Here is a 27,988-nt window from a genome sequence, read left to right on the forward strand (position 1 = left end):
CATCCCGAAGCGGAGCCACTGCGGCGAATGTGCCGCGGCGAATTTGAAGCTTAACGCTCTTCCCGACTCCGGAAGCAGGAAGGCCAGAGTGCAGCGGCTGGACTCGCTCGGAGGGGCCTCTCGGGTCCATGTTGGATCCAGGCGACCAGACCCGCCCAGGCGGTTCATGGGGTGAGAAGGCGTTCGCGCTGTCGAGAGAGTCACCGCCAAGCTTGGACCGAGGCTGTCGCTAGGGTGGGGAATGATACTTGCAGGTCGTATTTCTTGGGTGGGGTGGGGGAATCCAGAGAGGGGATGGGTGGGAGATCCGCGCCAAGGGGAGTGGGGCGAGAATCAAGTCCCCGGACCGCCAGGTCGTGGGCGTGTTGGGAAAGGGCAACTCGAATGGCTCCTGGCTGCTTGCCTTGTGGCCAAATGAATTATAGGGCAGCCTGCAACCCAATATACGCGCTTCCTGGGAGTGAGCCCCGTTTGAGGTTATGGGGTTGACTTCCCAGGAGATCATCTCTATCAAGTTTACTCGATTAAAAAGCAAAAGGGAACCAGGTGGGATGGAGAAACACAAGCCCTTTTACTGCTGGTAGGGTGATTGTAAAAAAAAAATATCACAGAAATTCATGTCAGAGGCTTCTGACATGGTGTATTCCGTGCTAGAAACCTGAAACGTGCTTTGAGGGATGAGGATGTTTTTTTTGTTTTTAAACAGCTTCATGTACTTGAGGAAAGTTCTAAATCAATAGGTAACTAGTGGAAATCATGCAGTTTAATTTTACAAGACTTTCCCCTTATGTGATGTTACTTAGCACTAGGATGGATGGATGGACAGACAGGTGTATAGATTTTTTTTAAATAAAATACTATCTTGAATATCTACTATAATTAAATTCTTGATCCTGATGTTAACTTATTTAACTTAGTGCATTCAGATAGTTTAGTATGACAGTACATTCTAGGACTCCAGCAAAGAACATTATGATAATATGGAATTATTGTAACCTATGGATTATAAAGTTTTGCATTCCAGTTAGTCCTTTTGACAGTGTCTTGTAATATATGAAATAGCACCGAATAGCTTGTTGACATTTTGAATATATTTAACATAATCAAAAATTCTTATGAGCATCAATAGCAGCTGACATTAAAAAAAATCTGTCAGTAAGAACCCTTTTGCCTAATTTTGGCAAGGGGTCAGTATAGTCAACAGTGTGTCTGTGTGTCTGTGTATACACCTATTGTGTACTATTTACCACAAGGAGCAGTTAAGTGCCTGAGTTTTATTTTGAAATAAGAAAGCAATGTAATATTAAATGCTCTAAGTATGTCTTCCAAGATCTATATCTGTCAGAAGGAGTTGGCATCTAAAGCATTTCAGTTCTCACTGCTGAATTGCAGGAACAGTAGACATGTATGTGAGTGATTTTGGCTGGTTTTAGGACACATGTGAGTGGTACAAGATAGCAATTCAACAATAGTGGATAGAGTCTAAAACTGCATGCATATATAACAGGGCTGAATAACCCACAAACAACCTGAGAGCTGCTTGCCATCCCCAGCACTCTGTTTGCAACCCTAGAACACCTGACTATCATGACACTGAAATCCAGCCATATAGTTTTCATTCATCTGTGGGTTTTAAGTGTGGGAATAGGAGCATAATCCTCAGTGAGGCAAAGCCTCTGTGGGACCTGATGATAGCTCAGGAGGCCGAGTTGTATTTCCAGTCCAAAAGAAATTGTCCCCACCTGTCTCATAGTCTTCATTTTTCTATTCCAGCATTTGCTGTGGTGCTCAGAGCCTGTTACAGAAGCTGAATAAAGTGAAGCTCATTTTTTTCTTTTATTATTTTTCAGTGTTTTAAGTAAGCAACATGGTTGCAACAAAAGTCTATCATTATTTATTTTATTAAATTTATCTCCCATCTTTCATTCAAGAGCTTAAGATATACATAATATTCTCTCCTATTTTCCCCACACCAACCACTCATTGTGCATTTTGCAGAAATGATTGCTATTAACTATTTAGAAAACAATTTTGTTTCATTAGACATTTGCATAGGAAAGGAGGTTAGAGGAAGTACATAGTCTTGTGGACCAACCTCAAGCCAAGTGGTGTATAGGTACTTATTTTTTACTCCCCTGCCATATCTGAAACACCTTTCAGAGTTCAATACATTTGTACTGTAAGTGATGCTTGAATATATATCCACATAAAACATTGCTCCTGTTGTAATGTTTTTACCTCAGAAAACAATCAAATTAGCAGAAGTCATATGAGTCATGCCTATGTTATTTGATACTCATAAATAGCACAACGAAGAAAATATTGTATTAATGCATTTTGTAAAAGTAAATAGAACTTGGCAAAAGCATGTGGAATTTTACTCCTCTGTGCATTTCCCTTTCATTGGGAATTACGCTGGTGCTGATTATTTGTACAAATGCTTGGTGCAATTGGGGGTAGATGTCTGCCTCTTCTCTACTCAGCATCATAAGGGTAAGGTTAGAAGATTAAAACAATGATGAAAACATTTTCAAATAATAATGTTGCATATATTAGCATAGTGTTCCCTCCTGTTTATCTCTTGATGAAAAGGCACTTTTGGTCTTTTCCCTTTCATAGAAATAGTGTTATTTTACTCCAATGCATGATTGCATGGCGTTATCAGACACCAGGACCTTGAAGAGTCCTTTAAGAAGGATTCAGTGTTCTAAATATTTGCTCTTCTCCGAAAACATGTTATCAGATTTTCTGTTGTGCAAGTATGGGCTGCTCTTGGTATTATATTGCTGAGTACTGTACCATAAATAGAGCAGTATCTCATGGTAAAAGAAACAGTGACTGTGTTGTAGTAAATGGCACTTCGTTTGAAACATTTTATGTATAATATAAAGAAATTTTCTTCATTTTCATGGTTTGAGTATTCATTGACTCGATATAGTGTAGATCGTATCTGTATCTGATAAGTTATAAGCACATAAACGATTGCTTTTGCAATAGTGAAATTGCTTTGCATTCTGAAGTTCTGACTCCTACATTTCATTATTTCTTTGTTGTGTTTGATAAAGTAGGACAACATCCAATTTCTGTTCTTTGTTAACTATTATTCATAGGCGTGAAATAGCTGCAGTACTTCTCCAGAAACTTTAGAGAGTTACAGTAATTCTTGATCTGCCAATTCTGTTTGGTATAAACAAAAGAGAACACACAAGTGTTGCTTGATGGTATCTGTTTGTGGTTGACTGAGATGAATAAAATCACTTTATTCCAAGAATCTAAATGCTGATGCCTTAATTCCATTAATTATACGTTTGAATGAACTAGACTTGCTTCTCGCACAGCCAGATTGACAGGCATACTAGAAAAAACCTACTGTCTTCTTCTGTCACCTTCCTTGAGGCACTGGAATAGTTTCTTTCTTAATTGTGTTGAATTTTCCCTAATAGGATTTTTCGTCAGAGGACATGGAGCTTTCGACTAGTGAACTCAGCATTTATGATAAACTTTCAGAGACTATTGACTTGGTGAGACAGACAGGTTACCAGTGTGGTATGTCTGAAAAGGCCATTGAGAAATTCATCAAACAACTCTTAGAAAAAAATGAACCACAAAGGGGACCACCACGCTTTCCCCTATTAATGGTTCTCTATAAGGTAACACAGTTTTGGATTCTCCATGTTTTTGAAGAAAGTGTACAAGTAGTCCTTGACTTATGACCACAATTGAGCCCAGATTTTATGTTGCTAAGTGAGAAATTTGCTAAGGGAGTTTTTCCATTTTACGACTTTTCTTGCCATATTTGTTAAGTGAATCATTGCAGTTGTTAATAACACTTTTGTTAAGTGAATTTGGCTTCCCCCTTGACTTTGCTTGTCAGAAGGTCACAAAACGCGATCACATGACCCCGCAACCATCATATATATGAACCAGTTGCCAAGCATCCAAATGTAAACCACATGACTATGGATATGCTACAACAGTCGTAAGTGTGAAAAAGGGTCATAAGTCACTTTTTTGGTGACGTAACTTTGGTCACTAAACAAACTGCTGTAAGTTGAGGACCACTTGTACTGCAATTTGAAATCTACATAAGATGAAATGTCTGTAGATCTGATTAGATCCATGGTTCTCAGATTTTAGGTATAATGTTAATTTATTAATGACTTGTTAATATCAGAGAGTATCTCAAAAGTTGCAAAACTACTGTGGATTTCACAGGTAAAATGAGTAGCAAAGTCAAAGTTGTTTTTTTGATACACAATGTGCTCCTGCCATTGAAGCTTGCAGTCAACTTGCCAGGAGAAATTTGGGTGGTAAGTCAAAGTGCTGACCCAACTGATCAGGTTTGAAAATAAACAAGGCAACAAACCAAATGACCCTCCTCTAAATTACACTTATGCCATAATGTGACCCCTGAGCCACAGTTTGAGAATCTCTCAGATAAAAATTTACATCAACAGTCATTTGTGCTATCGTGCTTATTGTATGGGAGAAATGTCAGATGGAATTAGTAATACTAATAAACTTATTCTTTTCTTCTCTTGCAGGGATTGGTTACTCTGGGAGTAGTTTTACTAACGGCATATTTCATGATCCAGCCCTATACGCTTTCACCATCTGAAAACACACTCACCAAAAACCATCCGTGGGGTTCCCTCTTTTATCATATCCGGTTGCTGCCATTACCCATTACCAAGAAATACATGCTGGAGAGTAAGGAAATTATCTAAGCATTTATTTCATCATTAAATTAAAACAGCTGGGTGCTTTACGTATGATAAATGCAGATGACATAAAAATCGCTATTCAGTTCTTTATTTTTAAAATAACAATACATTCCTCTTTTTGTGAAAAGAAAATAAGTCAAATCTGCTTGAAGTAAACACTTCTTGGTTCCACTCTTATTTTTGTAACAAAACTTAACAAATTAGCCAGTGGTGGGATTCAATTTTTTTTACTACTGGTTCTGTGGGTGTGGCTTGGTGGGTGTGGCAGGGGAAGGATACTACAAAATCTCCATTCCCACCCCAATCCAGGGGAAGGATACTGTAAAATCCCCATTCTTTCTCCACCCCACAAACCTACTTTCCAGCTCTGTTCTCCTGTGCAGGGCAACAAAAGAAGACCCAGCCGATCAGCTGGGACTCTGGAGGCAGAGAAGAGGTGGGGGCAGGGCCAGTCAGAGGTGGTATTCTGAACTACTCAAAATTTCTGCTACCGGTTCTCTGAACTACTCAAAATTTCCGCTTCCGGTTCTCTAGAACTGGTCAGAACCTGCTGAATACCACCTCTGAAATTAGCTCTAGTGATGATATTTTGATGCTTTGTGCACTAAATAGCATGTCAATCTATTAAGGTATTTTTCCTTATGCTAAAACTATTTTCTGATTGATCTTAAAAGGCTCATTTTGAAGATTTATACATTTAAGTGCTTTGACTCATTGATCAGTAACTAGATTAATTCAGTTTTGCATTTTTGCAGAATGAAACCTAACCTGCTATCACTGAAATCTTGTATAATGAATTTGTATCTCTCAAAACCTATGCAGAATTATACTTATGCCATTTCTGATACAGTTTATACAAGATGCTTTAGAAAAGAAATAATTTTAAAAAGGTTAAATTTCTAATATTTTGTACTCAGCCTTTATATATTCAAAGTCTTGAAAGACTTGATTTGGTAGTTACTTTATTTCCCACTTTTCCTGTAATCATCTGCTCTCTAGCCTACTTCAAAGCACAATTCCTATTTTTTTTCTTGATGGGTGTCACTATGAGAGACTAGCAATAGCAGCTTTTCCCAACATGTTTTACTCATTACACTTAAAAAAATTACTTTGGCACGTCTGCTCACAGCTTTAACGAATAGAAGAAAAATACAGTGATTTTCCGAGCAATTTTATGATGCTTTCAAGTCAAGGAAAACTTGGTTTTTCACCATTTTTGTTTATACATATGGGTGAAATATGTGATCATTGTTGTAACTTTATAGTATTACTGTTTACTAATACATATAAAAAGGTTAATCTGGGAGAGCTGATACGACATTTACCACTTGGCAAAATTTTGTTTGCACTTGGACTATGAGAATTAAGTCAAAGGATCCAGAAAGAGAATCTGTCCAAGAAGTAATTAATTGCACAGGGGAGTGGGTGATTTACTTTCATTAATTGAAATATACAAGGAAGGCACTGTTAAAAAAAACTTGGAATAAATTAGTCAACAGTTTTCCTTTCTTAGAAAGTCATAACACTGATACAATAAGCAACTAAGGTGTAAGACAAACATGGGTAAAAAACTGTTTGAATTGAACATAGTTGAGAAGTCATTACCACTGAAATGCCTTCTCAATTAGGATAAACAGAAACATCATTTTAGAATGTTGCATTCACACATAATCAGGGAAAAATATTCCTAGGAATTGGCTAATTAAATAATGATAAGTTAATGATAAAAATAAACAGAAGATTCTTGCTCTTAGTGATTCATTTAATAGGATTAAATTCCTAGGAGAAATATTTCTAGGAATATTGGGTATTTAAATAATGATAAATGAATGATAAACAGAAGTTTCTTGCTCTTAGTGATTCATTTATTAGGATTATGTTCTATGTATCATAGTGTCATTTCTATGGACTGTTGGATGTTCATAGCAATAAAAAAAATAAAGACCAATAAACATAGCCTAAGAGCTTGCTCCAGAAAACATAGCCTAGTTTCTATTTCTGGAGCAGCTCTCTAAAAGTATCGAACATGAATGAGTCCTAATCACCTCTGTCTTTAAAGGGGAGATTATTTGGTACATGAAAACAGAAAAATTGAACTTACACTGCACAGTTCCAGCTGTTTACTTAGAAAGGTAGGGTGTATCTGGAATTTCATAGAAGAAGCTGTTAAAAGGGCAACTATGTTATATTGTTTCATTCTGTTTTGTCTGCTGTTGATTGGTGGTATTGTGGTCAGTGATTATAATAAAGAATTGAACTGAAGTAAAAAAGCAATTTTGAGGGGGGAAAAGGACAGTTTGAAAAAATTGTAAGACTTGTCTGCTTGAAGGGACAGGACCTGCCTATCACTTTTCATTCAAGCAGTTTATAACACTCAGGTTCCGTTACCTATGTTACTGTATATGCCATTTAAAATATAATTTTTAAAAAATATATGCCATTTAAAATATAATTTTATTTTACCATGTCTTGGAAGGAAGTCTTTTTTTTTTGTTCATTGGGACATAATGTTAGTAGCATATCAAGAATTGCAGCCGAAATTTACTATTCTTTCAAATAACTTGTGTTTTGATTAGAAATCATTTCTCTTCTCCCTCCCCCGCCCCCAAATATTGTTATGTGAGAAGTGAGATCAGGGATGGTGCATAATTCTGTATGCTAAAGGACATTTTTCAGGTTGTCTCAAGGGTTAACTCACTCCATATTGAACAGCATTCTTACCATAGGCATATGCAGCTCTTTGTCTTTGTTATCTGAATAATTTCCTTCTAAAGTGTGATAGAATACATAGTGATACAAATAAATAGAGGTTAATAGAGAAAAATCTGCTGCCTCAGCTTTTCATAGATGTTTTTTGGTTCTCTGCCACAAATCATTTCATTTATGTATAAAATTTATTGGCTGCCTATCTTATCGTAGGGTAACTCTGGGCGGCTTACAGTTACATCTAAGTTAGAACATAAACAGTTAAAATCAAACATTAAAACCAAAGACACATAGTGGGGGTGGGGTAAGGGAAGATGGGATCAATCAGCCACCTCCATTGTGCTGTTCCCCTACTGTCAAAGTTTCCTGTTGTCCATCACCAAGATACTTCACAAAGACCAGAGTGTTTTAACTCTGTTCGAAGCAAAAATCAAGAACATGGGGGTATAACCTCAAACTGACAGGAGAGAAATTCAAAAGTAAGTTAGAAAGCATTATTTCACAGAAGGAGTAGTAAAAGCTTGGAACCAACTTCCAGCAGAGGTAGTGGGTCTGTAACTGAGTTTGAACATGCTTGGGATAAACACATCCATCATCTGACAAAAATTAAAAAGATAAATAAAAAAATAATTAAAATATATAAATTAATAAGAGAACAAAAAACATATTCAAAGGGCAGACTTGATAGATTACTAGATCTTTTACATGTTTCTGTGAAATGGAGATTAAATTATTATTTTCCATTTTCATACCATGAGCTTCTCAGAAGTTTCTTTAGAAATTAGCATTATGTGGAGATATTGCAATCATCTTTGAAAGAAACTGCACGTGAGAAGTCATTTCACACCTACCACAAACGCTGTTGTTTTCTTGCCATTAATATTTGGGTTGTGATCAAGCTAGAAAAAAAGGCAAGATTGTGTAATGCCTGAAATGGGAGATCCCTTAGCCCTAATTTTAATTTGTTATACTCTTATTGTCTTTGAATAATCCATCAAAAGTGTTGAAAGCTCAGTGGTCTGGAATCAAAAATGTGTGTCATCATCCAAAACTGCTTATAAAAAGCATAGTTGATCTAATTCATTCAAGGTGTCAGAACCAGAACTACAACTTGTACTTCAGTTCTTTCTTGTTTCTGGGGGTAAAGGCCCATCCTTCCATCATATTTAAATATATTTCAGATATATTTAAGTCAGGGGTGCTTTGCTGGCTGAGGAATTCTGGGAGTTGAAGCCCACAAATCTTAAAGTTGCCAAGGTTGGACACCCTGATTTAAGTAATGTATACAGTATATTGCTAATTTTATAAATCCTAAAGAGAAGGAGATTTGTTTGAGGGCTTAATTTAAACTTTAAAATATGAAGACTGACTCTGGAGTTTGAACATGTCCCTTAAGAACATATGCCAGCAATATCTTTGAATTGCTCTGGTACAACTGAGAATTAATTATGTATTTTGACAGGTATGCACCTGCCTCAATGAAATTGTTTGGAAAATGTGGAACAGGAATTGTCAGGTGAAAAATAACTTTGGCTCCTAACAAAAGAGGTTCAGATATTTTTAGAGGCGTCTGATTTTAAAGGATGTGGTAAAGTGCCAATGAAGCATTTAGGTTGGCTCACGAGCAGAGTTCCTTGTGGGCAGTGAGCTGTCATTGAAATCTGAAGTACTGTGGTGTGAGAGGAGTTAAGAGTGGTTTTTGTTTTTGTTTGTTTTTGCTCTTTTTTTGCTTTTTTGTTTTGCATTTCAGAACCTTTAAACAATACTTACAGACCCTAATTTATGAACAAGGGTGGAGTCAGTATCCATTCCATCCCTGGCAAAGTTTGCAGCAATAATCTCTTTCTTTGGCAGCTGCCTTTAGCCTTAGGTGTTTGACTTTCAGCCAGTTTCCAGGACCTTTTCCTACTAAATCCATTTGGATGATCTCAATTAGGGCTGCTCTAGAGCATGCACAGAGATTCCCATTGCAAATGAATACGTTCTTTCAAAGACCCACCAGGAAATAATATTGCCCCAAGAGAATGTTGTCCTCTTGCATAATCCAGCTGCAGCATCCTTCCACCACTCCGGTGTGAACTGTAGCCCAATGCCTCAGAGCTATCATCAGGGTTTAAAATGCTGCCAAACATGCTGACTTTTATTGTAAACAGCCCTTATTATTATAACCTGGAACCTAATAGACACATATGTTGGGATAGTTTTTCATGGACAGTCTGCCCTTTTAAAGATGGGCGGTGCAAGTTCTTTTTAACATACTTTGGCAGTTGTTCAGCAGGAGAATTGTTTGCTTGTAATTTCCGACAGCAGAAACATTGTGGGTACCTGGAAAGCTGAAAGCTCTTCTTTTTTTGCATTTAGGATCGTTTACTTTTTTTAATCAGGTTTATAGATGGTTCTACATGAGTGATTCTTTGGAACACTGTCCAACTTATACAAAAATAAGGATTGCTGTGTGGTGTTTAGTTCAGATGAGACTTACTCTAAAATTTCTTGCAGTTTTGTAATCACCACTTGAACATTCTGTAATAGTTTATTAAGCTGTTCTTCACCACTTCACAAGTTTCCTTTTGTAGTTGAGATTTGAGAATACATTTGCAACTTTCTAGATCACTATGAAAAATAGCTTAGGACATGGGTGTCAAACTCGCGTGGTCACAGCGTCGTCATTGTGACTTTTCCCCCCTTGGCTAAACTGGGCATGGGTGTGGTCTGTATGTGATGCATCTGGCCCGTGGGCCGCAAGTTTGACTCCCCCTGGCTTAAGATACGGTTTCTGAAAAGTAAGGCAAATCTGCTCTCTTTAAAGTGATTACAGTCCTTCTGTATTCTTTTGTTGCCCTTTGCTGATGTACCTGTTCCAGATTTAGGGGTTAAAATAACTCTATTCTGACCATAAAAGGAAGGTTTTTTTAGATATGAATTCATGAAGTATTGTTGCTGATTTTGGCATGGAAATGAGTAGGTTTGCCAGTCTAAGGAACGAAGTTCTCCTTCATTCATTGCTTCAGAATAGTATCTAAAAGACATCTGTGTGGCAAAAAAGAAAAGGAAAAAAAAAGCCATTTTGCATGTAGTTTGCAGTGAACCAACTGCAAACTGCTGTGACTGCTGTTCTTACCAGCTGAGGTAATTTGAGGCTAACAGCACCAAACCCTTATGACTTTCGAAACTGAGTTTTAAGAATGTTGTAGTTTTAATTAACTCCTCATGTCTGGCCTTATGTATTGAATTTCTAGCCTTTGTCTAAAATTTTAAGAGCTTAAAGCAAAAATGGAGCCTGAGAGAGTTTGTAGAAATTAATAACCCTATAATGTTTTTTTTTTTTTTCATAAGGCTGGTGGAGGAGGTACGAGGACCTATAATGTGTTTTTATTGTGTTACTAAATAACATAAAAGTTAGTCTCTGCTATAGCTACTAAATAACTTCAACACCCTGTTCATCAGAGATGGCAATTCCGGGAGCATCAAATTCAACTGTTGATTCCTCTCTTTGTTTACATTCTGCCCTTAACAGTGGCAATTAATATGTTTAAATAATAAGGTTTAAATTTTATGACCAAAGTGTTTATCTGTGTGTGTGTGTGTGTGTGTGTGTGTATGTATGTATGTATGTATGTATATATGTATGTATGGTATTCAGCTTTGTTCGGGTATTTTCACACATCATTATAGTTGTGCTTTTAAAGTTGTAGCAACGTTTCGGCAGAATCTCATCTGCCATCATCAGGCTTCTGTATAGTGTTCGTCTGTGAGTCAGACTTTCACAGCCATTTCTGTTTTAAATTTGGTGCTAGCCAACTGTTAGAATGGTTTTTTCTTCATCCTGATTGGTTGGGAGTCTTGGTCTGTATTTATTGGTCTTGGAGTTTGCTGTGTTCTGCTTGATTAGTGTTTCTAATATCTTCTGTCTGTTTTGTAGCGTTCTTTTGTCTTGATTGACTGGCAACATTGTGTTTCCTGTATTGGAGGCTTTTAGTGCGGCTTGGCTTCAAGTAAACGGACGGCTATCATTTATTAAGAAGCTAGGTTTCATCTGGGTTCCTGGTTGGGGTGGGTTTGAGCTGGAGGTGTCGGGGTGTGTGTGTCTGTTTGTGCCCAGGTGTTTGCTTGGATTGTGGCGTGGAGATTTTTTTGTTTGTGAGTGCAGGCTTCCAGATAATTGACAGTCTGGTAGAGTCATCTCTTCTATTCATGCTTTCAGCTCTTTTTTCTGTGGATTCTCTGATAATTCTGTAGCTGGGTTTTTCTATAGTGGCGAGGGTTTTGGTGCTATTGAAGTCGATGCTATGGCCTGTGGCTTTCATGTGTGGACTAGTGAGGAAGTGTGTTCCAGCTTTTTTACTGCATTTTTGTGTTCATCCAGGCGGGTACTTATTCTTCTATTGGTCTGTCCGATGTATGTGGCAGGGCATGATGTGCAGGGGACTTCATATATGCCTTGGTTTTCCAGGTCAATTTTATCTTTGGGGTTTCTTAGGATGGCTGCTATTTTTCTATTTTGAAGGCAGTCTTGATGTGATGCCTGTGTAGTATCTTACTGATTTTGTCTGTAGTACCTCTTATGTAGGGCAGGACAGCTGTTCTGGAGGCTCTGTGTATCCTTATGGCACTCAGCAGATCTTGGCTGTTCTAAAAAAACTAAGCTTAGTAGGACCTCACTGCCCAGGAGCTGACCTGACCTAGAGAGAGTCTCTCCTGTTTATACTGTCTTAGTGTATCCTTGTGCTGCATTTGTTCAACAACATACATGGGGAATATTGGTTCTCTTTTCTAGCACCAAATGTTTCTTCTCTGGAAGTAAGAAAACAATTTGGCATGGAAAGACCCTCTGCAGCATAACATTTGCACCTAGTCATGCCAAGAAAAAGTGTGGACTATTACTGAAGCTGTGCTGGGTGGGATACATATTACAGTTCCTGCTGCTTGGGTGATTGAACTGTGAGCCAATCTTTGAAAAATATGTGGTGTAATCATGGAATTATTGGGCTTACTCAGTTCCTAATGTACATAAAAGTTCTAAAGTTGACTATACTTGAGCAAATGTGTAGCAAGATGTAAGCCATATGGAATTACATTGGTTTAGAATGAATTTTATTGCTGTGATAAGAGCATTTGCTAGGAATTGTACAGAATTACCAGTTATGGCTTGTTTAGTGTATATATGAGTAATATTTTTATCTGGTCCAGGGCAAGGGTCTCTAAACTTGACAACTTTAAGAGTTGTAGATTTCTGGACATGCTGGGTGGAAAATTCTGGGCATTGACATCCACAAGTCTGGGAAGTTGCCAAGTTTGGAGACTCCTGGCCTAGGGTCAAAACCCACCACATTTAGACATACCTCAATCAGAGACCTTGAGTAGGTGGATGTTTCAGTGGTTCCTGTTAAAGTATAAGTGTCTCTCACATATTTGAATTTCATTCAGTTTTTGAAATAATTTTTTTATTGTAATACAGTGTGAGAAATGTTAGAACAAAATCCACTGAAAATATGTTTAATATATAATAAAATCATAACATTGTACAGGACAGGGCTATTTAAAACAACATCCAACTTCCTGCTTTGTACAGGAATCCAAATTAAAATATCCCTAACAAATGGCTGGTTACTACCCATCTGAACATATCTTTGAATACAATAATTAGTTCCGTTGTTAAGTTGTTAATATTCAGAAATTTTACTATTCACTTGAAAATTGCGTCCTGTAGCTTAAATCCATTCTTTCCTGTCTGACACATTGGATATTTTTAATTTGTGAACAAAAAGTTACATACTGTATATACTCGAGTATAAGCCTAGTTTTTCAGCCCATTTTTTGTGCTGAAAAAATCCCCCTCGGCTTATACTCGAGTCAGATTCCCCTCTGAAAAAAAAATGGTGTGGAGTCGCGGCCTCCGGCGGCAGCGACTCCCAACAGCCCCAGCCGGGAAGGGAAAGGCAAAAAGCGTTTTGCCTTTCCCTTCCCAGGCGGCGGGACTGGGGCCGCTCCGGCGGCAGCAACTCCCAACAGCCCCAGCCGGGAAGGGAAAGGCAAAAGCGCTTTGCCTTTCCCTTCCCGAGGCGGCGGGACTGGGGCCGCGCCGGCGGTAGTGACTCCTGACTCAGGGGGCCTCCGAGGGAGGGGAAGAGAGTGACTCCTGCCTCCCGCTGTCATCATCATCTTCTTCTTTTGGGTTAGTGAATCAATTAAACCTTTCATGATAGTGAGATCGTTTCCCAAATTAATTATTTTTATTTTTGAAATTTACCAGTAGCTGCTGCATTTCCCACCCTCGGCTTATACTCGAGTCAATAAGTTTTCCCAGTTTTTTGTGTAGAATTAGGTGCCTCGGCTTATATTCGGGTCGACTTATACTCGAGTATATACGGTATATGAAATAAAACAAAATAGAAATTAAAAAGGGTAGAAGAGAAAAAGGAAATGATAAAACGAACAAGTAAAAAATGAAATTGATGAATATGAAACAAAAAGTTCAGTTCAGCAGATTTAAACCATTTAACATGCGGAGTAGTTTTGATCAAACTTTGCATAAAAAACCAGTTGATTAAAAAAACCAGTTTATATATAGAAACATGTAAGATCATATGAACGTATATCTTCAGTCTGGATTCAAATCCAGTATAGCAGGGTCAGAAAAAAACTTTTCATTTTTTTAATGCCAGACCATACACAATCCAGTTCTTCATAATATATTTCATTTATATAATTCAACAATGTATTCACATTTTTACCTCTGAATTATCGTGGCACCATGTTGATAACTTTATGGATGGTAAATCAAGGTCCCAAGATAGGAGTCACTGTGTCCTTCATAATATTCTTTGAGGATACTGAACTGAAAGCCAATATTTGTTAAACATGTTTAAGTAATTGCACCTTAAGATGACAGAATACAAATGTAATATTATTTAAAGTTAATTATCCAATTTTTTAAAAATGAGGTATTCTAGTTCATTGTTCAAGGTTTCTTGCAAGATTTCAGTTTTCTATTTCTATCTTGTTCAGACATTTGAATTGTCATAATTAATTGTGACTTTGAAAAACCTCAGATCTTTTCCAGTTATATTGTTAATTTCATGTTAAGAATTTAGAACATTTGCATGTTGTTAATGTACCAGGCTGACACTGGAAGCTTGAAAAAAAATTAAATTTGAAATATTGCCATTCAGCAGTTATTTAAAAAATCTACTCAAAGATTCATATGTATTCTTAGATTCCTATTAACTCTCCCTGTTCTTCTGCATCCTGGAATCTACCGTAAGTGCCTCACATTCCTCTTACACTCTCAGATTCTTCAGCAGGAAGCTGTCACCTAATCAGCCATAGGCATCTTTTCAGGAAATGAGCTTTTTACACTTCACAATACAGCAAAAGGTCTCTTGGAACACATTCTTCTCTTTTATCCTTAGTGAACTGCTCTCACAACCTTTTTATTTTTCACATTTTCTTGCTTAGTAGGATATGGTTATATGAAATGTTATTTAAATAATCAAAATATGTATATCGTACTTTTCTACATTGTTTATTGGGAGTCCTGAAGTCGCACATAAAAAACGTTGCAAGCAAAATTAATTAAAAAAAACAAATATGAACAAAACTTAAATCCCCATTGACATAGTCCAATCTCCAATGAACAGAACTAGCTAGAAAGTAATAGAGGGGAGTGGAAATTTGTCTCAAATGGACAATTGAAACAAAACATTTGCTAGCATTGATATGTCATAGAGAAAACCAATAATGTTCTGGAAATTCAGGTATGAAGGGAGGTAGATATAAATTTTACTTTGCTAAACCTCAGGAGTATATAAAAATGAAATGTGTGCTTTGTAGAAACACAGTCCAGGTAATATAGAATGGAGTATTTAATTAGAGGATTAATAGAGTATTTAATATTTAAATACTCTAGAACAGGGGCTCCCCAACCCCAGGCCTTGAGCTGTTTGGAACTGGGCCACGGAAGTGGTGGGCGCACGCTTGTTTGGAACCATCCCCTCTCCTACCTCTCCAGTTCGCAAAGCTGGAAAGATTGGAGAATTCTACTCTACAGAGTACTTAAAACAGCTGTGGTGGAGCAGTGATTAGAATGCAATATTGCAGGCTAATTTTGCTGATGCTAGGAGTTTAATTCTGACAGGTGAAGATTGACTCACTTCAATCCTTCCAAGGTTGGTAAAATGAGGACCAAGACTTTGGAAGGCAATATGCCTGACTCTGTAAACCGCTTAGAGAGGGCTGTAAAACATTATGAAGCAGTATATAAGTGCTTTTGCTTTTGCTATTGCTATTTTATTTGTCAGATAAAGCTAGGTAGTTCTCTGAAGGATCAAGCAGGTTTATTCATCCTTTGTAGGGTACATAAACAAGATCGGCTACAAGAGAGAGGATAAGGAAGGAAGTTGCTTTGGTAGCTACAGATGTTGTACAGAATGAAAAATGCTGTGATAACAAATCAAAATTGTACCCTAATCACAAAGGGATGCTAAATACTCAAAACATAGAGTGATGTTAAAGTCAGTAATGTCTAGACCGGGGAGCTGTCTTTATCCATGGAGAATGTGCTTCTCTCACTTTTTGTCCTTCAAAGTCTAGACAAGGGTGGGAACCCGTGACCCTCCAGATGTTGCTGAGCTGCAACTTTTAGCTTCCCTCCTGTTGGCCAAGTTGATTGAGTCTATTGGAAATTAGACATCTGGAGGCTAAAGATACCCCACCCAGGCAAAGTTTGAAACTCATACGCTTAATCTAGAATGGTGGAGAGAAAAGCCACAGTTTTAAAAACTCTGCCATGATCTTCAACTCTAATTGTTGCATAGAAAGTGTATGAATGTGCTGATATTTTTGCAGATGTATGTTATAGAACCAATATTTTAGAATAATAAAAATCTGTAGCGGTTCAACAGTTGAGAATGATTGAACTTTACACAAAGCTGTAATTAATAGAATGAGGGAAAAATTCACTCTTCATTGGTGGTCCTTTATCATCCCATGACTTCAGCCAAGAATAATTACTTTTCCAATTGTACATTTTAATGCTATATTTTAATTATAGCATGAAGCAATATTGATAGTTTTTTAGATATCTGCAAGTTGTTCATATACAAACCATGCTACACTGAAAACTGAAATAACCCTCGAGTGTCCCTGGGCAAAGTGATAATCTGAAAGGAATGCAGGAGTGTATTTGGAAAAATAGAAGAATAGTTTTATAAAGGTCTAATTCATTTCCCTTGTGTATTTCTGTAGTTACATTTTCTTTTCCCAGACCATTATTTTTCTTCCCCATCTGCCCAAATTCTAACAAGGCCTTCCATTTCAACTACACTTTTTGAGAAGTTTGCCGCCTCTCAACAATAAAATTCAGATTATTTTTTTAAAAATAAATAAATGCCTGTTTTCAATTCTACTTGGCTATTATCCCAATAACAATAACTCTGAATTATCCAACTGAAATATGTAGTTTAAATTATAGCCAAACAAACTGAATAAAAATTTTGAAACACTTTTCAGAGTTTAACAGTTCAGAAACAATGTAATGGTCTCTTTTATCATGGATTTTCACTGTTTGGTCCTAGCATGCACTTAAGACTATAATAGAAATTGCAACAGAGACTGAAATTTGTCATAGAAGATAAGTCTTGACACTTGCTATCCATAGCCTTGCTAAATAGTTTTCCTAGTCTCTTTTTAATTAAAGCTATGTATGATGAATAGGAAAGATACGTCTTTATCAGAAAGGCATAATGAAACTCTTTTGAAAAATATCATCTTTCAGAGAAATGCAAGGTTATGATCAGCTATCCTTTTGAAATAGTTTTAATGCATCTTTTCCAAACAAATCATATTATGATTGTTTTAGCATATATTACATCAATAATTCAGATTAACTAATGGGAAAGAATTAGTTATGATGTGAGAGAAGAAATCTTTCCCCAAAGAATAGTAGTCTTCTTACCTCTCTCTTCTTAAATATAATTCTGGATATTAATAGTATCATCTTGCAAAAGGATAATAGATCTGAATAGGAAATAATTTTCCTAATATGCAAAGAGGTCTATGCTGAATGAGTTACTTAGGTACTCTGTTATTAACAAAACACTGGACCATTAAAAGATAAAACCTTATTTATCTCTGGTGGTTGTGCAGTATCACAACAAGGCCACTTGAGCTCAGCTGCTTTAGTCAAATGAAAGGATTTCCCAAAAGAATTGTTGCGTGTTGTAATTTCATTGTACTAGTGTAATTATTATCGTTCTAATTAAATTGATAAGGAATCACCGTAATGCCTAAATATATTTTGCATGTAAACTACACTTTTCAGTTTTACACTTGATTATCAAATTGCAAGTATTTATCTGTCTTAATCATGGATCCAGCATTATCAGACGTTACCAAGTTCCAAGAGTTTCTGTAAAGTAGATTATGAGATATGACACTTGGGCTATTTCTGATGTGTCCCATATTGAGTTTAAAAGTTTTTTTTCCTTCATGAATTAGCTTTGGATGGTTTCAGTAATCACTTGATATTCCGCAGCAGGTTTAGAAATGAACTGCTAATGATTGGAATTGGTTGCTATTTGCTTAAAATTGAAATTTTGAACGAAGTCCATACAATTCTTTTCTCCTTCCTTTCCCAAAGGATGTCCAGAGTGGTGGAGCTTAGACTGTAGACGGAATATGTCTTTACCTGCCAAGTGTTCTTGCTGCTGCTCCATGAAAACTCTTGTTGCTCCAGTTGATATCAGGCAGTTATCAGGAAAAAACCTGCAAGGGCAGCCTCTCTTGATCAAGGTAACTTCATAGTATGGGGGGACCTGGCAGATGGGGTCCAACCACTTGGACGCATGAAAAGACTTTTAATAAAAGCAGTGTCATCCTTTTCTCATCAGACAGGACAGCATCGTTCTTATGCTGAAATGAAACATTTTCAGTCCCTCTACCCTGAATTGACAAATTTTGTGGTACAAGAGGAGGCAGCTGAGTTATGGAGCAGCCCGCCCAAGCACCAACCCCCATTTCCTGTTTTCTGGTGAGTTTGAGCTGTTAGAGGTCCTCTGCCTCTCTAGAACTAGCTCAACAGTAGCCCCAGCTGACATTCAGTGACGCAACTTTCAGGAGCCCTGAAGAGCAAGGAGTAGGGATGAGGTGCAGCACTAGAAAAGAGGTATGGTTGCTATCCCCATAATTTTCTTTTTTATTCTTTGAATTCTCTTTCTTGATTGAAATGGGGAAGTGGTCCTGTCAATATGCTGATTTTTTTTAAAAAGGGAATTGAATCACATACTAGTAGTAGGCTATGAAACTCAACAGAATGATGGTTTCCTCTTATTCTGGAAAAATCTCATACTTTAGAGGCTAGACTAAGCCTATGTGGCCGCTAAGGGCTACTATATAATATATAACAATTGCTTTTTGATGTTTTGGATTAGACTGTGAAGCCTGTAAACTGCACTATGGCAGCATGCCCACCTATGGAGGAATATGGATCGTCTGTCTGTGTAGATTGAAGGCCGTGCAAAACTTTTGACCCATGTTTACAACATAGATCTCTGCTACCTTACCAATAGGTTCCAGTAAACGTTTACTGCACTGTTTAAATGATTTCAGGATTCAAGTCCGTCCAAGAAATGCAAAAATTCCAGAAACTTTGAAAAAAAAAATCTTTATTTTTAAAAGGAATTTTTGGAGAAATTAAAATTTATGCAGTGCTTAATTCTTAATATCTGTTAATAACCCTGAAGTGAGGTTGTACAAAGTGTTCTGTGCATGGAACACCTGGTTTGGGATGGTCTGTGCATAGACAAAATACACAAGATTTTCGATGCTTTTTCCGTACAGAATCCTGAACGGTGTTTTATTCCTTCTCTGAATTTCCATTTCCCCCCTATGGGTGAAATGCCCTTGAGTGAATTTATTTTATTGTTTCTGTTCTACGAAGTGTCCCTTTATATAGTTTATTGACCCAAAGCTGGAGTTTTTTTTTTCTTTTCCTGGCTGTGGAATCTCTTAATTTTTTTTTAAAGTTGTAGAACCCTAATCAAAAGGCAAAGCTCTACTGATAAAAGATTGGCAGCATTCAATTTCTCTCTCCCCCTTAATTTCTCCTGGAATCCCATCACATTTTTGCGGGATCCTAAGTTCCACTGAATACAGTTGAGAAGCCTTTTGCAAATCTGTGCTTCTTTGAAAATTCAGTTCAAGGTTAAATTCTTTGTTACCTTGTACACCAGGTTTTTTCCTTCATATTTTTGAATCTTCCAGTGGACATGCTGTCTGGCAATGGGTTGGAAGAACGTGATGTTTTGCATAAATATTGCAGGACTGTAATGGTTGATGCTTTGAGTCATATCTGGGCATTCCCTATTTGTGAAATACAGTGCTCCCTATCATCCAATGCTGGGTTGTTGTTTTTTTAAATGATGGACAGTTGGAGTGCACAGTATCTCAGTATGAATCATGACAAGTCTCCACACTGGGATTTCTCATGTTTCCCTGACCTCCATTTTCCAAGAATGATGAGTAAATTAGGATTCCCAAAGCCTCTCCCATGTGGCTTTGGTTAATGCTGGATTAGGTGACGCCTTTCTTTGTTTTATTTCTTCAGACTTTAATTTGCTAATAAGAGTGACAACCCCCCCCCCCCCGTCCGCTTCACAGAAACTTTAAGATTGTATCTGATCTTAGATAATACCAGTCTCTTGACTCCCTGCCTATATTATTTTCTTGGAGAATATCTAAAGTTAGCTAAAGAAGATCCACTTTCTAATCCAAATGCTCATATTCACACATTGACATCTGATTTGTGTATGACTGTGCTTGTGTTTTCATGTCATACATGTTAACTTAAGCCAGATATAGATAGCCCTTTAGGATGACTGTTTTGAAGTGGTTTAGAACTCAGTAGCAATGCCATTGTGAGGTGCCTGCTTTCTTTCTTATTTTCTAAAATGTCCCATAGGCAAAACCCTCAGAATAAATCTCAGATTCTGCAAGAGATTTTTCCCATCTTCTCTTCGTTGCTGTTTCCAAAGGAGATTTCTTTAAAAAGCTGTTTCCTCATCCACCACCCACGGCTTCAAGATAAGGTTGGTGTGCTTAGTATTAAAATATTTCTGTACTCCTTTTTACATTTAGTTTTACACCAGGAACATTAGGCTGAAAAAGAATGACTTTTTCTAAAAGCACTTGTATTCTGTATTTATGTTTAAAAGGCTCTGGTGATGGTTTACGCAATAGAAAAACTAGAGGGCCTCATACCCTCAGATTAAGAATCAAAAAAGATGTGAGGTGAAAATATATGGAGAGAAAAGGGAGACATGTTCTTAGTGCTAACATTATTCTAAAAGGGTTGATTGGGAAGGAAATGGCTGCCCAGAGAGGGCAGAAGATATTGTCTTCTTCAGGGAAGACAGTTCTGTTCTTCTTTCTCACGGAACTGGTATTTATCCTGTCTTCTGTGAGGAGAAAGGAATGGTCTTTAATCCAGTTGGTTATAGCAATAGGAAGAAGATTCCAAGGCTGGGCTGCTCTTTTTTTCTTGTAAGGCAGGTGGTTGAAAACAAGCAATCATAACTGAAACCCAGTAAATAGCCAGTTCTTCATGCCAGGTGTAATGTTGCTGAGTGTTTGTTCAACCCTATCAGATAAGCAATGGGGTGACAAATTCGATGGGTATTGCCACATGCATGTAGAAAAAGGATGGTGCTCTGATTGCAACATTGAACCTGACATTTGCAGATTTTGCTATGCCAGTGTCACTGGATAGATCAAGCTTTAGATCTGCTTGATTGACAAGATCCTTGAGAGATGGTTATGGGGTCTTACTTTTTTGGCTCTGGTTTGATGTTGAAGAGGAACTCTAGAGAAGAAACCGTTATCTTTGCCTTCCAATCTCTGAATTCAATTTTATGTTTTGTTTCTTTCCAGGAAAACTATAAAGGTTTCTGGGTGATAATAAAATGAACACTCCTTTTTTATTTTTCAGACATACAGACTGCAGAACACCTTTGTGGTAGGAAGTGGTCGGCTCAACTTATATGTTATTCCATCTCTCTTGTGCAGAGAACACTGCAAAACATTGATGGTAGAGCTGGAAGCTGGAGATATTGGTGAGAATTGATACAGCAAAAGGAGCTTATCCTAGAAACAGCAAATGCCGCCGCAACTAACTTGTTACTGCTGGGGGAAGCAAAACCTGACTTGTAGCTCCTGACATTTTGCCCTGCTAAATGCTTTAAGCTTTATAACGCAGTCCCAGAGAAAATATATTCCACACCCTATATCTATTGGGAAAAAAACACGAACTCTGTATACACTATGTGGTCTTCTAAACTGGCTTTCTACCCTAGAAAACTGCATCTGGCATTATAGGAAGACTGTGTTGTGTCTGTTGCAGCAGCCAAAAGTCAAAGTGCTGTTTATGGGAAGGCTACACTATAGTAAATAATGTTGCTTCATTGTTGTACAGGGCTGGACCAGACCAAACTTGATTGATCATCCCAGTTCAAAGAAGAGAATGTAGAACTGCTTACGTATAAACATTATACTGGAATATAGCAAAGGTCGGGCAAGCAAAGGGTGGGCAATCTTTTCAGGCAATGACTTTCCATTCTTTTTTTTTTTTAATTACATGAACTTTTATCCTCAAAATCTCATAAAAGAATGTTGAGGTCTCACAGGTTTTGGGCTGAGTTGGGGTAAACTCATGCTCTCTAGAAGTGTCATGAATGTACTGGTGTTTGTAGAGTTTTGAAGTGGACTCTTGAGATTATTAGGTCTATTTTACTGAAGCCACTTAATGAAATTGTTCCTATGAAGACATATGCTGAAGTAATTTTTTTTTATACTTCCAAAGAAATGCTTGCTTAAGTCTTAACAGATTGATTTTCTCTAAGCTATATCCTATTGTTAAGACCAGAACATACATACACACATACATACATACATAATTTACTTTGTGCACGATACTGGTGGGTCTAGGACAACTCAGCACACCCAGCTCAGCATGGCCAGCTCATCGTCACCAAGTTGCCTCCGCCAACTCATTGCAGGACAACTCAACGCCATGGGAACAACTCCTGGCAGGCAGCCAAAGGTAGAGCTGAACAGGTGGGCAGAGATCAGAGCAGCAGCAGCAGTTGGGGGCTTCCCACCAGAGGGAGAGAGCCGAGTGGGTAAGTGAGCAGGCAGGCAGACTGCAGAATGGCAGTGACAATGGCTGGAGGCTTCCCATTTTCACACTCCCTGCCGCTGCCACTGTGATAAGCTCTGGACCTTTCAGAGTTTGGGTGATTGACAGCGGCAGCAGTGTTCAGACCATTCAGTGGCAGTGATAAGGGTAAGTGGTGGAGCGGTGTTGGAAGTCGGGTAATGTCCCATTTTCACATTCGCCGCTACTGCTGGCGAACCGCCTGCGGTGGTGGAGTGTGTAAATATGGGGTGTACTTGGCCTCTGCCACCTCCTGGCTGCCCCACCTGAACAGCCTGAACACCACTGCTGCTGCCTCACACCCCAAACTCTGAATGGCCTGGATCTTGGTGTGGCAGCAGCAAAGTGTGTGTGTGTGTGAAAATAGGTAGCCCCAGCCATCACCACTCTGTGCTCTGCCCATCTGCTCACATGCTATCTGCCTGGCTCGCTCTCTGGTGGGAAATTTCCAGCTGCTGCAGTCGGTCTCTACTCTGCTTAGTCGCTTGTTCTCCTGCCCTGCTCTCCCTTCAGCTGCCCTCACTGAGTTGTCCCATGTTGAATTGGCCATGATGAGTTGTCCCATTCTGGATACGGGCAAGGAAGCTTGTTGAAGTACTTGCATACCATGGAAATAGAAGGAAGGGATGTTTCGGGACATCATCACCTGCAATAGCGTATAATAATAAATCATCATAATCTGATGTTATTGTTTTTTTCCCAAAGGTTTTACAAATGTAGATTATTGGGCAACAAGTTTTAACTCCAGAGGATCTGAACCTGTTGTCGTTTGTGATGGATCTGCTGGCTGAAAACTCAAATGCGCAAGACCTCAATATCACAAAAGATATGGGGATGATACCACTACAGTTCCCAGTGATAAGTTTTGCCTTCTGATCTGCAACGAAGAAAGCCGTGCACTTTTAAAAGAACATTTTACTCAAGGCCACTGGCATACCTTTTCAGATGTTTTGGTAGAAACTGGAAGATCTCTTTCCCCTAGCCTTTTGTAGAGTAATTCTTGAAAACTGATTGCTGGATTTTGTGGGGGGGAAAGTTCTGTGAAGTTCTTTTGACACTGCAGAAGGAGTTGTCTCAAAATATTTCTTTCCAGACATCCTGGAAGAGGTAACATCCGAGCTGCTGATGAATCGGTCTCTGGATCATTGCTTTAAAAGAGAAAACTACTAAAATATCGGATAGGCTGAGAAATTAAAAATGCCTCTTGAGAAAAGCATTTGCTCAGATTCTTACCCTATGTTACAGTTTGAATGCAGGAATTTGACCCACAGCTGCATTTTTCTTTCTTTCACTGTATTGTGATGACACATCTTCAGAATATTCTTTTCAGTGAAAAAAAAAATCATGTCTTTCTACCTAAGAACACAGCATGACTTTATGTAGTCATCACCAAACTTGTGTGGCTGAGGTGGGGTTTATATGCTTGACAGAGAAAGGCATCCCGCAAATATATTTTTCCATCTCTTTTCACGAATGCTGAAATATGTATTCTTGATACTTTTCCCTGGACTAAGTCAGTGGAATGCCAAATGCAGTTTTCCCCGAAATGAATAATAAGAGCCAAATTTGTTAGAGCAATGACTTGGTGAGCATCCTCTTCTGAAAATTAAGGCTTTGAAGAGGGCCTGAGTTGGACATTCCAAATTAGTTACCATTTTAATTTGTTATCATGGTTGAATTGAGCTTGGAAAAGTATTTCTTGAAAGCATTTTCTAAAATTTTGGTTTGAATGTCTCCAGATCTTTTTAAAATCAAGGTGGATAGTGGGCAGAGTTGCACTGTGGAATGTTTAATGTGTCCCATGAATATGTTTGCCATTCTCTACGAGCATTAATTGCATTTTCTCTTTCATTAGCATTGTCAATGTTTGATCCTTGATTGCCTTTCCAGGTTTTTGCCTTTCCTCATGGTTCTTGTGAACTCATCTATCTAACATCTTTAGAGGGGATTATTTTCCAGGGCTGAAATTGTAGAGGTGTCTCCCTTGAGTGAATCTTTAGGTTCCTGTTTTTTCTAAGATAATTTGCAGATGTGTCAGGCTGAAGTCGGGCCAGCAGTGAGGCTAGTGTGCATATTTGTACAAGTTTATATGCTTTGGGGGATTCTTTTATCAAAATGTAATAAAATGAGAAGCTGAATTGTATTAATTTGTGAAGAAAACAGTTTTAAACAATGGACTAGAATAATATCTTTGTTTTTAGAATCTGTGGATTAATTATTAATCGCTCAGCAGAGTAACATAAAGGAGCCTGTCATCATGATGCCATTCTTGTGGCATAGTACAAATAGATGTATTTTGTTTATTTCCTTCTGTTTCTGACTGCAAACGCATGACTAATTGGGGTATTGAAGGACTAAATTATGACAATGAAATTAGTCTTGGATGGTTAAAGGATTTGGGAATAAATAAATTATAGGACTATGAAACTTAAACTTTTAGAAGGTGGGAACTTAATCTTCATCACTGATGTTTCACTGCATGCTAAGTGTTTTTATCTTTTTTAAAACAAATTTCACACATTATAATGTCACTTTAGATTTGTATAGAAAAAAAGAAACCTTTGTAATCTGGGCTAAGTATTTTGCTAAAGTGTGTGCGCGTGTGTGCATGTGTGCGATAATAGCTATAGAAGTGGCAAATGTATTGTTTGGTTTTTTCATTAATATTTTCTATATCATTTTATATGAGAATAAGCTCAATTAAGTTTAATGGCACTTGCTTCTCAGAAGGCATGTATAGGTAACGGATGAAAAACCTCATTGTATATAAATATTCTAAGTGGAATTTCTTACCTGATATTTCTATACTTTGGGTGGGCTTTTTTTAAATGAAAAAGCTAGAAGGTTTCTAAATTCTCTTTCATTCATTCTTTTACCAACGTTAAATATAGACCTATCTATCCAGAGAATACTGCTCGCTTTGAACTGCATGTTGGTCATATTTTTAATTTTTATGCAAATAATTTAAAAGAAAAAAAAATCCAAAGCATTTTGGATGACAAAGACCACTTTACAAGTTAAAGAAAGTTGTTTCTGCTTTGGTAGTGAAATATGTATGTTTAATAGATTTATGTCAGTGATGCTCACTGTTTAATAATGTGCTGGAAGGCAGGGAATTGATGTCAGTCTAAGGGTCCCTAGATAACAATTTTTTAAAAGGGCAAATATTTCCATAAAATGGTTTGGGGTTTTCTCTCTCTCTCAAATACAAACCAGGATATTGTTAGCATATTGGACAGAGGGTAATGTATCTATCCTACTTTTGGACTCTGGCTTTCCACGTGCACTGTTGTCTTTGGGTTGGCTTTCAGATCTGGGTTTAGGAGGTGCTGTGCATATGTCCAAGTCTCATTCCCTCTGGAGTTTACATCATTTGTTTTCAAACTTCCAGTACATTTTCTCCTCCTTTTCTACAAGCTGCAAGGAATTAAAAGCAGAAGTAATTGCTCAAGAGGAATCCGAGATCCAAGTTTCTGCTTTTTAGCTGATTAAGAGCATTTACTTAGATAAGGCTCTCAGTTGTTTCATTTGGAATGCATACTACTATTGGAAGGCATCAGGCAGGCAAAGACTCTCACAGAGCCTTTGCCAATGAATGAATACATACATATTTGTTGTTGCTATGTTTTCAGCACTTTTGCCACTCTGTTGCATGATATTGATAGATATATATATATATTTTGGCAGAAAATGCTTTAGATTTCCTCTCTGATATTCACTGTATATGTTGGTCAATCTGCTCTTTGCATCTTTTGGAGAAACAACCTCACTGCTCTGTTGTGCGGCAGCACTTATAAAACTTACACATTACATCCTGTAGGTAAAGTCCTAAACTAGCATTGGTAGTTTGTTTCTTGGTTAGGTTCAGTGGCCAAGATGCAAATTTTGGTTTGCTTAACTGCATAGCAGTGAATGACATATTTGTCCTTGGGCAAACAGCATTGAATTGATGAACTGAAGTGATATAATGAGCAGCGTTTACTGAAGCTTACCCAGCTGCCCATTCACATCTATGGATACTTGGGGGTTCAGATCACTATGGTTTTCCTCCTAGATTTCAGTTTTTAAACCTCAGGACCAAGGTATATATAACAAGGGCAAACAAGCTTTATAAAATTTTGTAAACAATTTCAGGGAAATCATACAGGGGTTTCTTTTGCACACAGTAGAAATTGCAGGTACAAATAGTCCTTGACTTACAACTAGTCACTTGGCATGAAATTATGACAGACACCGCCCCCTCTCCAAAAAAGCCTGTATGTACCCATTTTTGAAGTTACGATGGCTGCATGCATACACACTTTGTGGTCACATGATTGCATCTTGAGCACTTGGCAGCCGGGGTCACCTTTACAGCCATTTGCAAGCATCTCACGGTCATGTGACCACAATTTGCTATGGTTTTTTTTTTTTTTTTTTTGCTGGTTTCTGGCTTTTATTTCCAATTTCTGGTAAAAGCCACCCATTGGGGAAAATCGATTCACTTAATGACTGCTGCATTTGCTTAACGAATGCTATGAAAAATGTCAAAAAATTGGGTCTCATCATGTTGATGTTTTGATTTGCGACCTCAGTGACTTTACATCCATAATTCCAGGCTTAATTATACTCTTAAGCTGAGGACTACCTATAAATTATTCATATTTATAGGAGAGTTTTGTGCTTGAAAATAATGGCAATTTTGAAATCTATAACTTTGGCAGAGCCTATGGTATAAGTTAGGGCTGCCCAGTTCGGCCTCCCTGGAGCCACTGTTTGCCTACAAAGACAAATCTTCACCAAAAATTCAGCTACCTTTGAATGGAAGGCATTTATATCTCAGAATATTTCTGGTTTATTTTGTTTGTTTGTTTGTTTTGGGAAATGTACAGCTTAACAAAGCCTGGAAGGGATAACTTTTTAAAGAAACAAAATTATCTGCTCTTTTACTGACTAAGGGAAATTCTCAAGTTCTTGTTTTAAAGTGTGTTTTAATATTATTTGTCCATGCACAGAATAGTGAAAATGGGTCTCATTGCTACCATATACAGTATATTATAAAGGCGAAGGGTTGCCTGGGAAGTAGTTATTTGTGTGTGCTTATTGAATACCCATGTAGTCCAAATTATGGAACTTTTCATATAAATGAATGTAAATATGCAATACATGCAGAGTTTTATGAACAATTATAAAGTAATATATTGCAACTTCTTGTAAATATTGGGAAATAGTTGTAAAGAGTGTACATAAATCAGATTTATATGTTGAAAGTAGAGGTCAATTTTTACTTTTTGCAATTAAATATAATTGCTGATGCACTTTGTCCCATATGGCTTTTTTCCTTTGTTAAATAAACAATGTTCTATCAAAA

The 27,988-nt window shown here is 37.6% G+C and overlaps 1 protein-coding gene across 2 annotated transcripts; it reads left to right on the forward strand.

The window, feature by feature from the left end:
• The first annotated feature begins 64 nt into the window (after positions 1 to 64).
• On the forward strand, positions 65 to 27,988 carry C3H6orf89 (chromosome 3 C6orf89 homolog). Of its 2 annotated transcripts, none has more exons than XM_026677841.2 (8): positions 65 to 234; positions 3,444 to 3,650; positions 4,545 to 4,710; positions 18,070 to 18,221; positions 18,320 to 18,459; positions 20,389 to 20,515; positions 21,415 to 21,538; positions 23,344 to 27,988. In XM_026677841.2, exons 2-8 carry the CDS (start codon positions 3,462 to 3,464, stop codon positions 23,427 to 23,429), a joined length of 984 nt encoding a protein of 327 aa, XP_026533626.1. In that variant the 5' UTR covers positions 65 to 234; positions 3,444 to 3,461; the 3' UTR covers positions 23,430 to 27,988. The 2 variants fall into 2 exon arrangements, with proteins under 2 accessions (XP_026533626.1, XP_026533627.1); XM_026677842.2 differs by having other exon boundaries at positions 65 to 171.

This window comes from Notechis scutatus, chromosome 3 (genome assembly GCF_049901735.1).
Source record: "Notechis scutatus isolate UNSWTSFEM ecotype Mainland chromosome 3, rNotScu1.2, whole genome shotgun sequence".
In the NCBI taxonomy this organism is placed as follows: Eukaryota; Metazoa; Chordata; class Lepidosauria; order Squamata; family Elapidae; genus Notechis; species Notechis scutatus.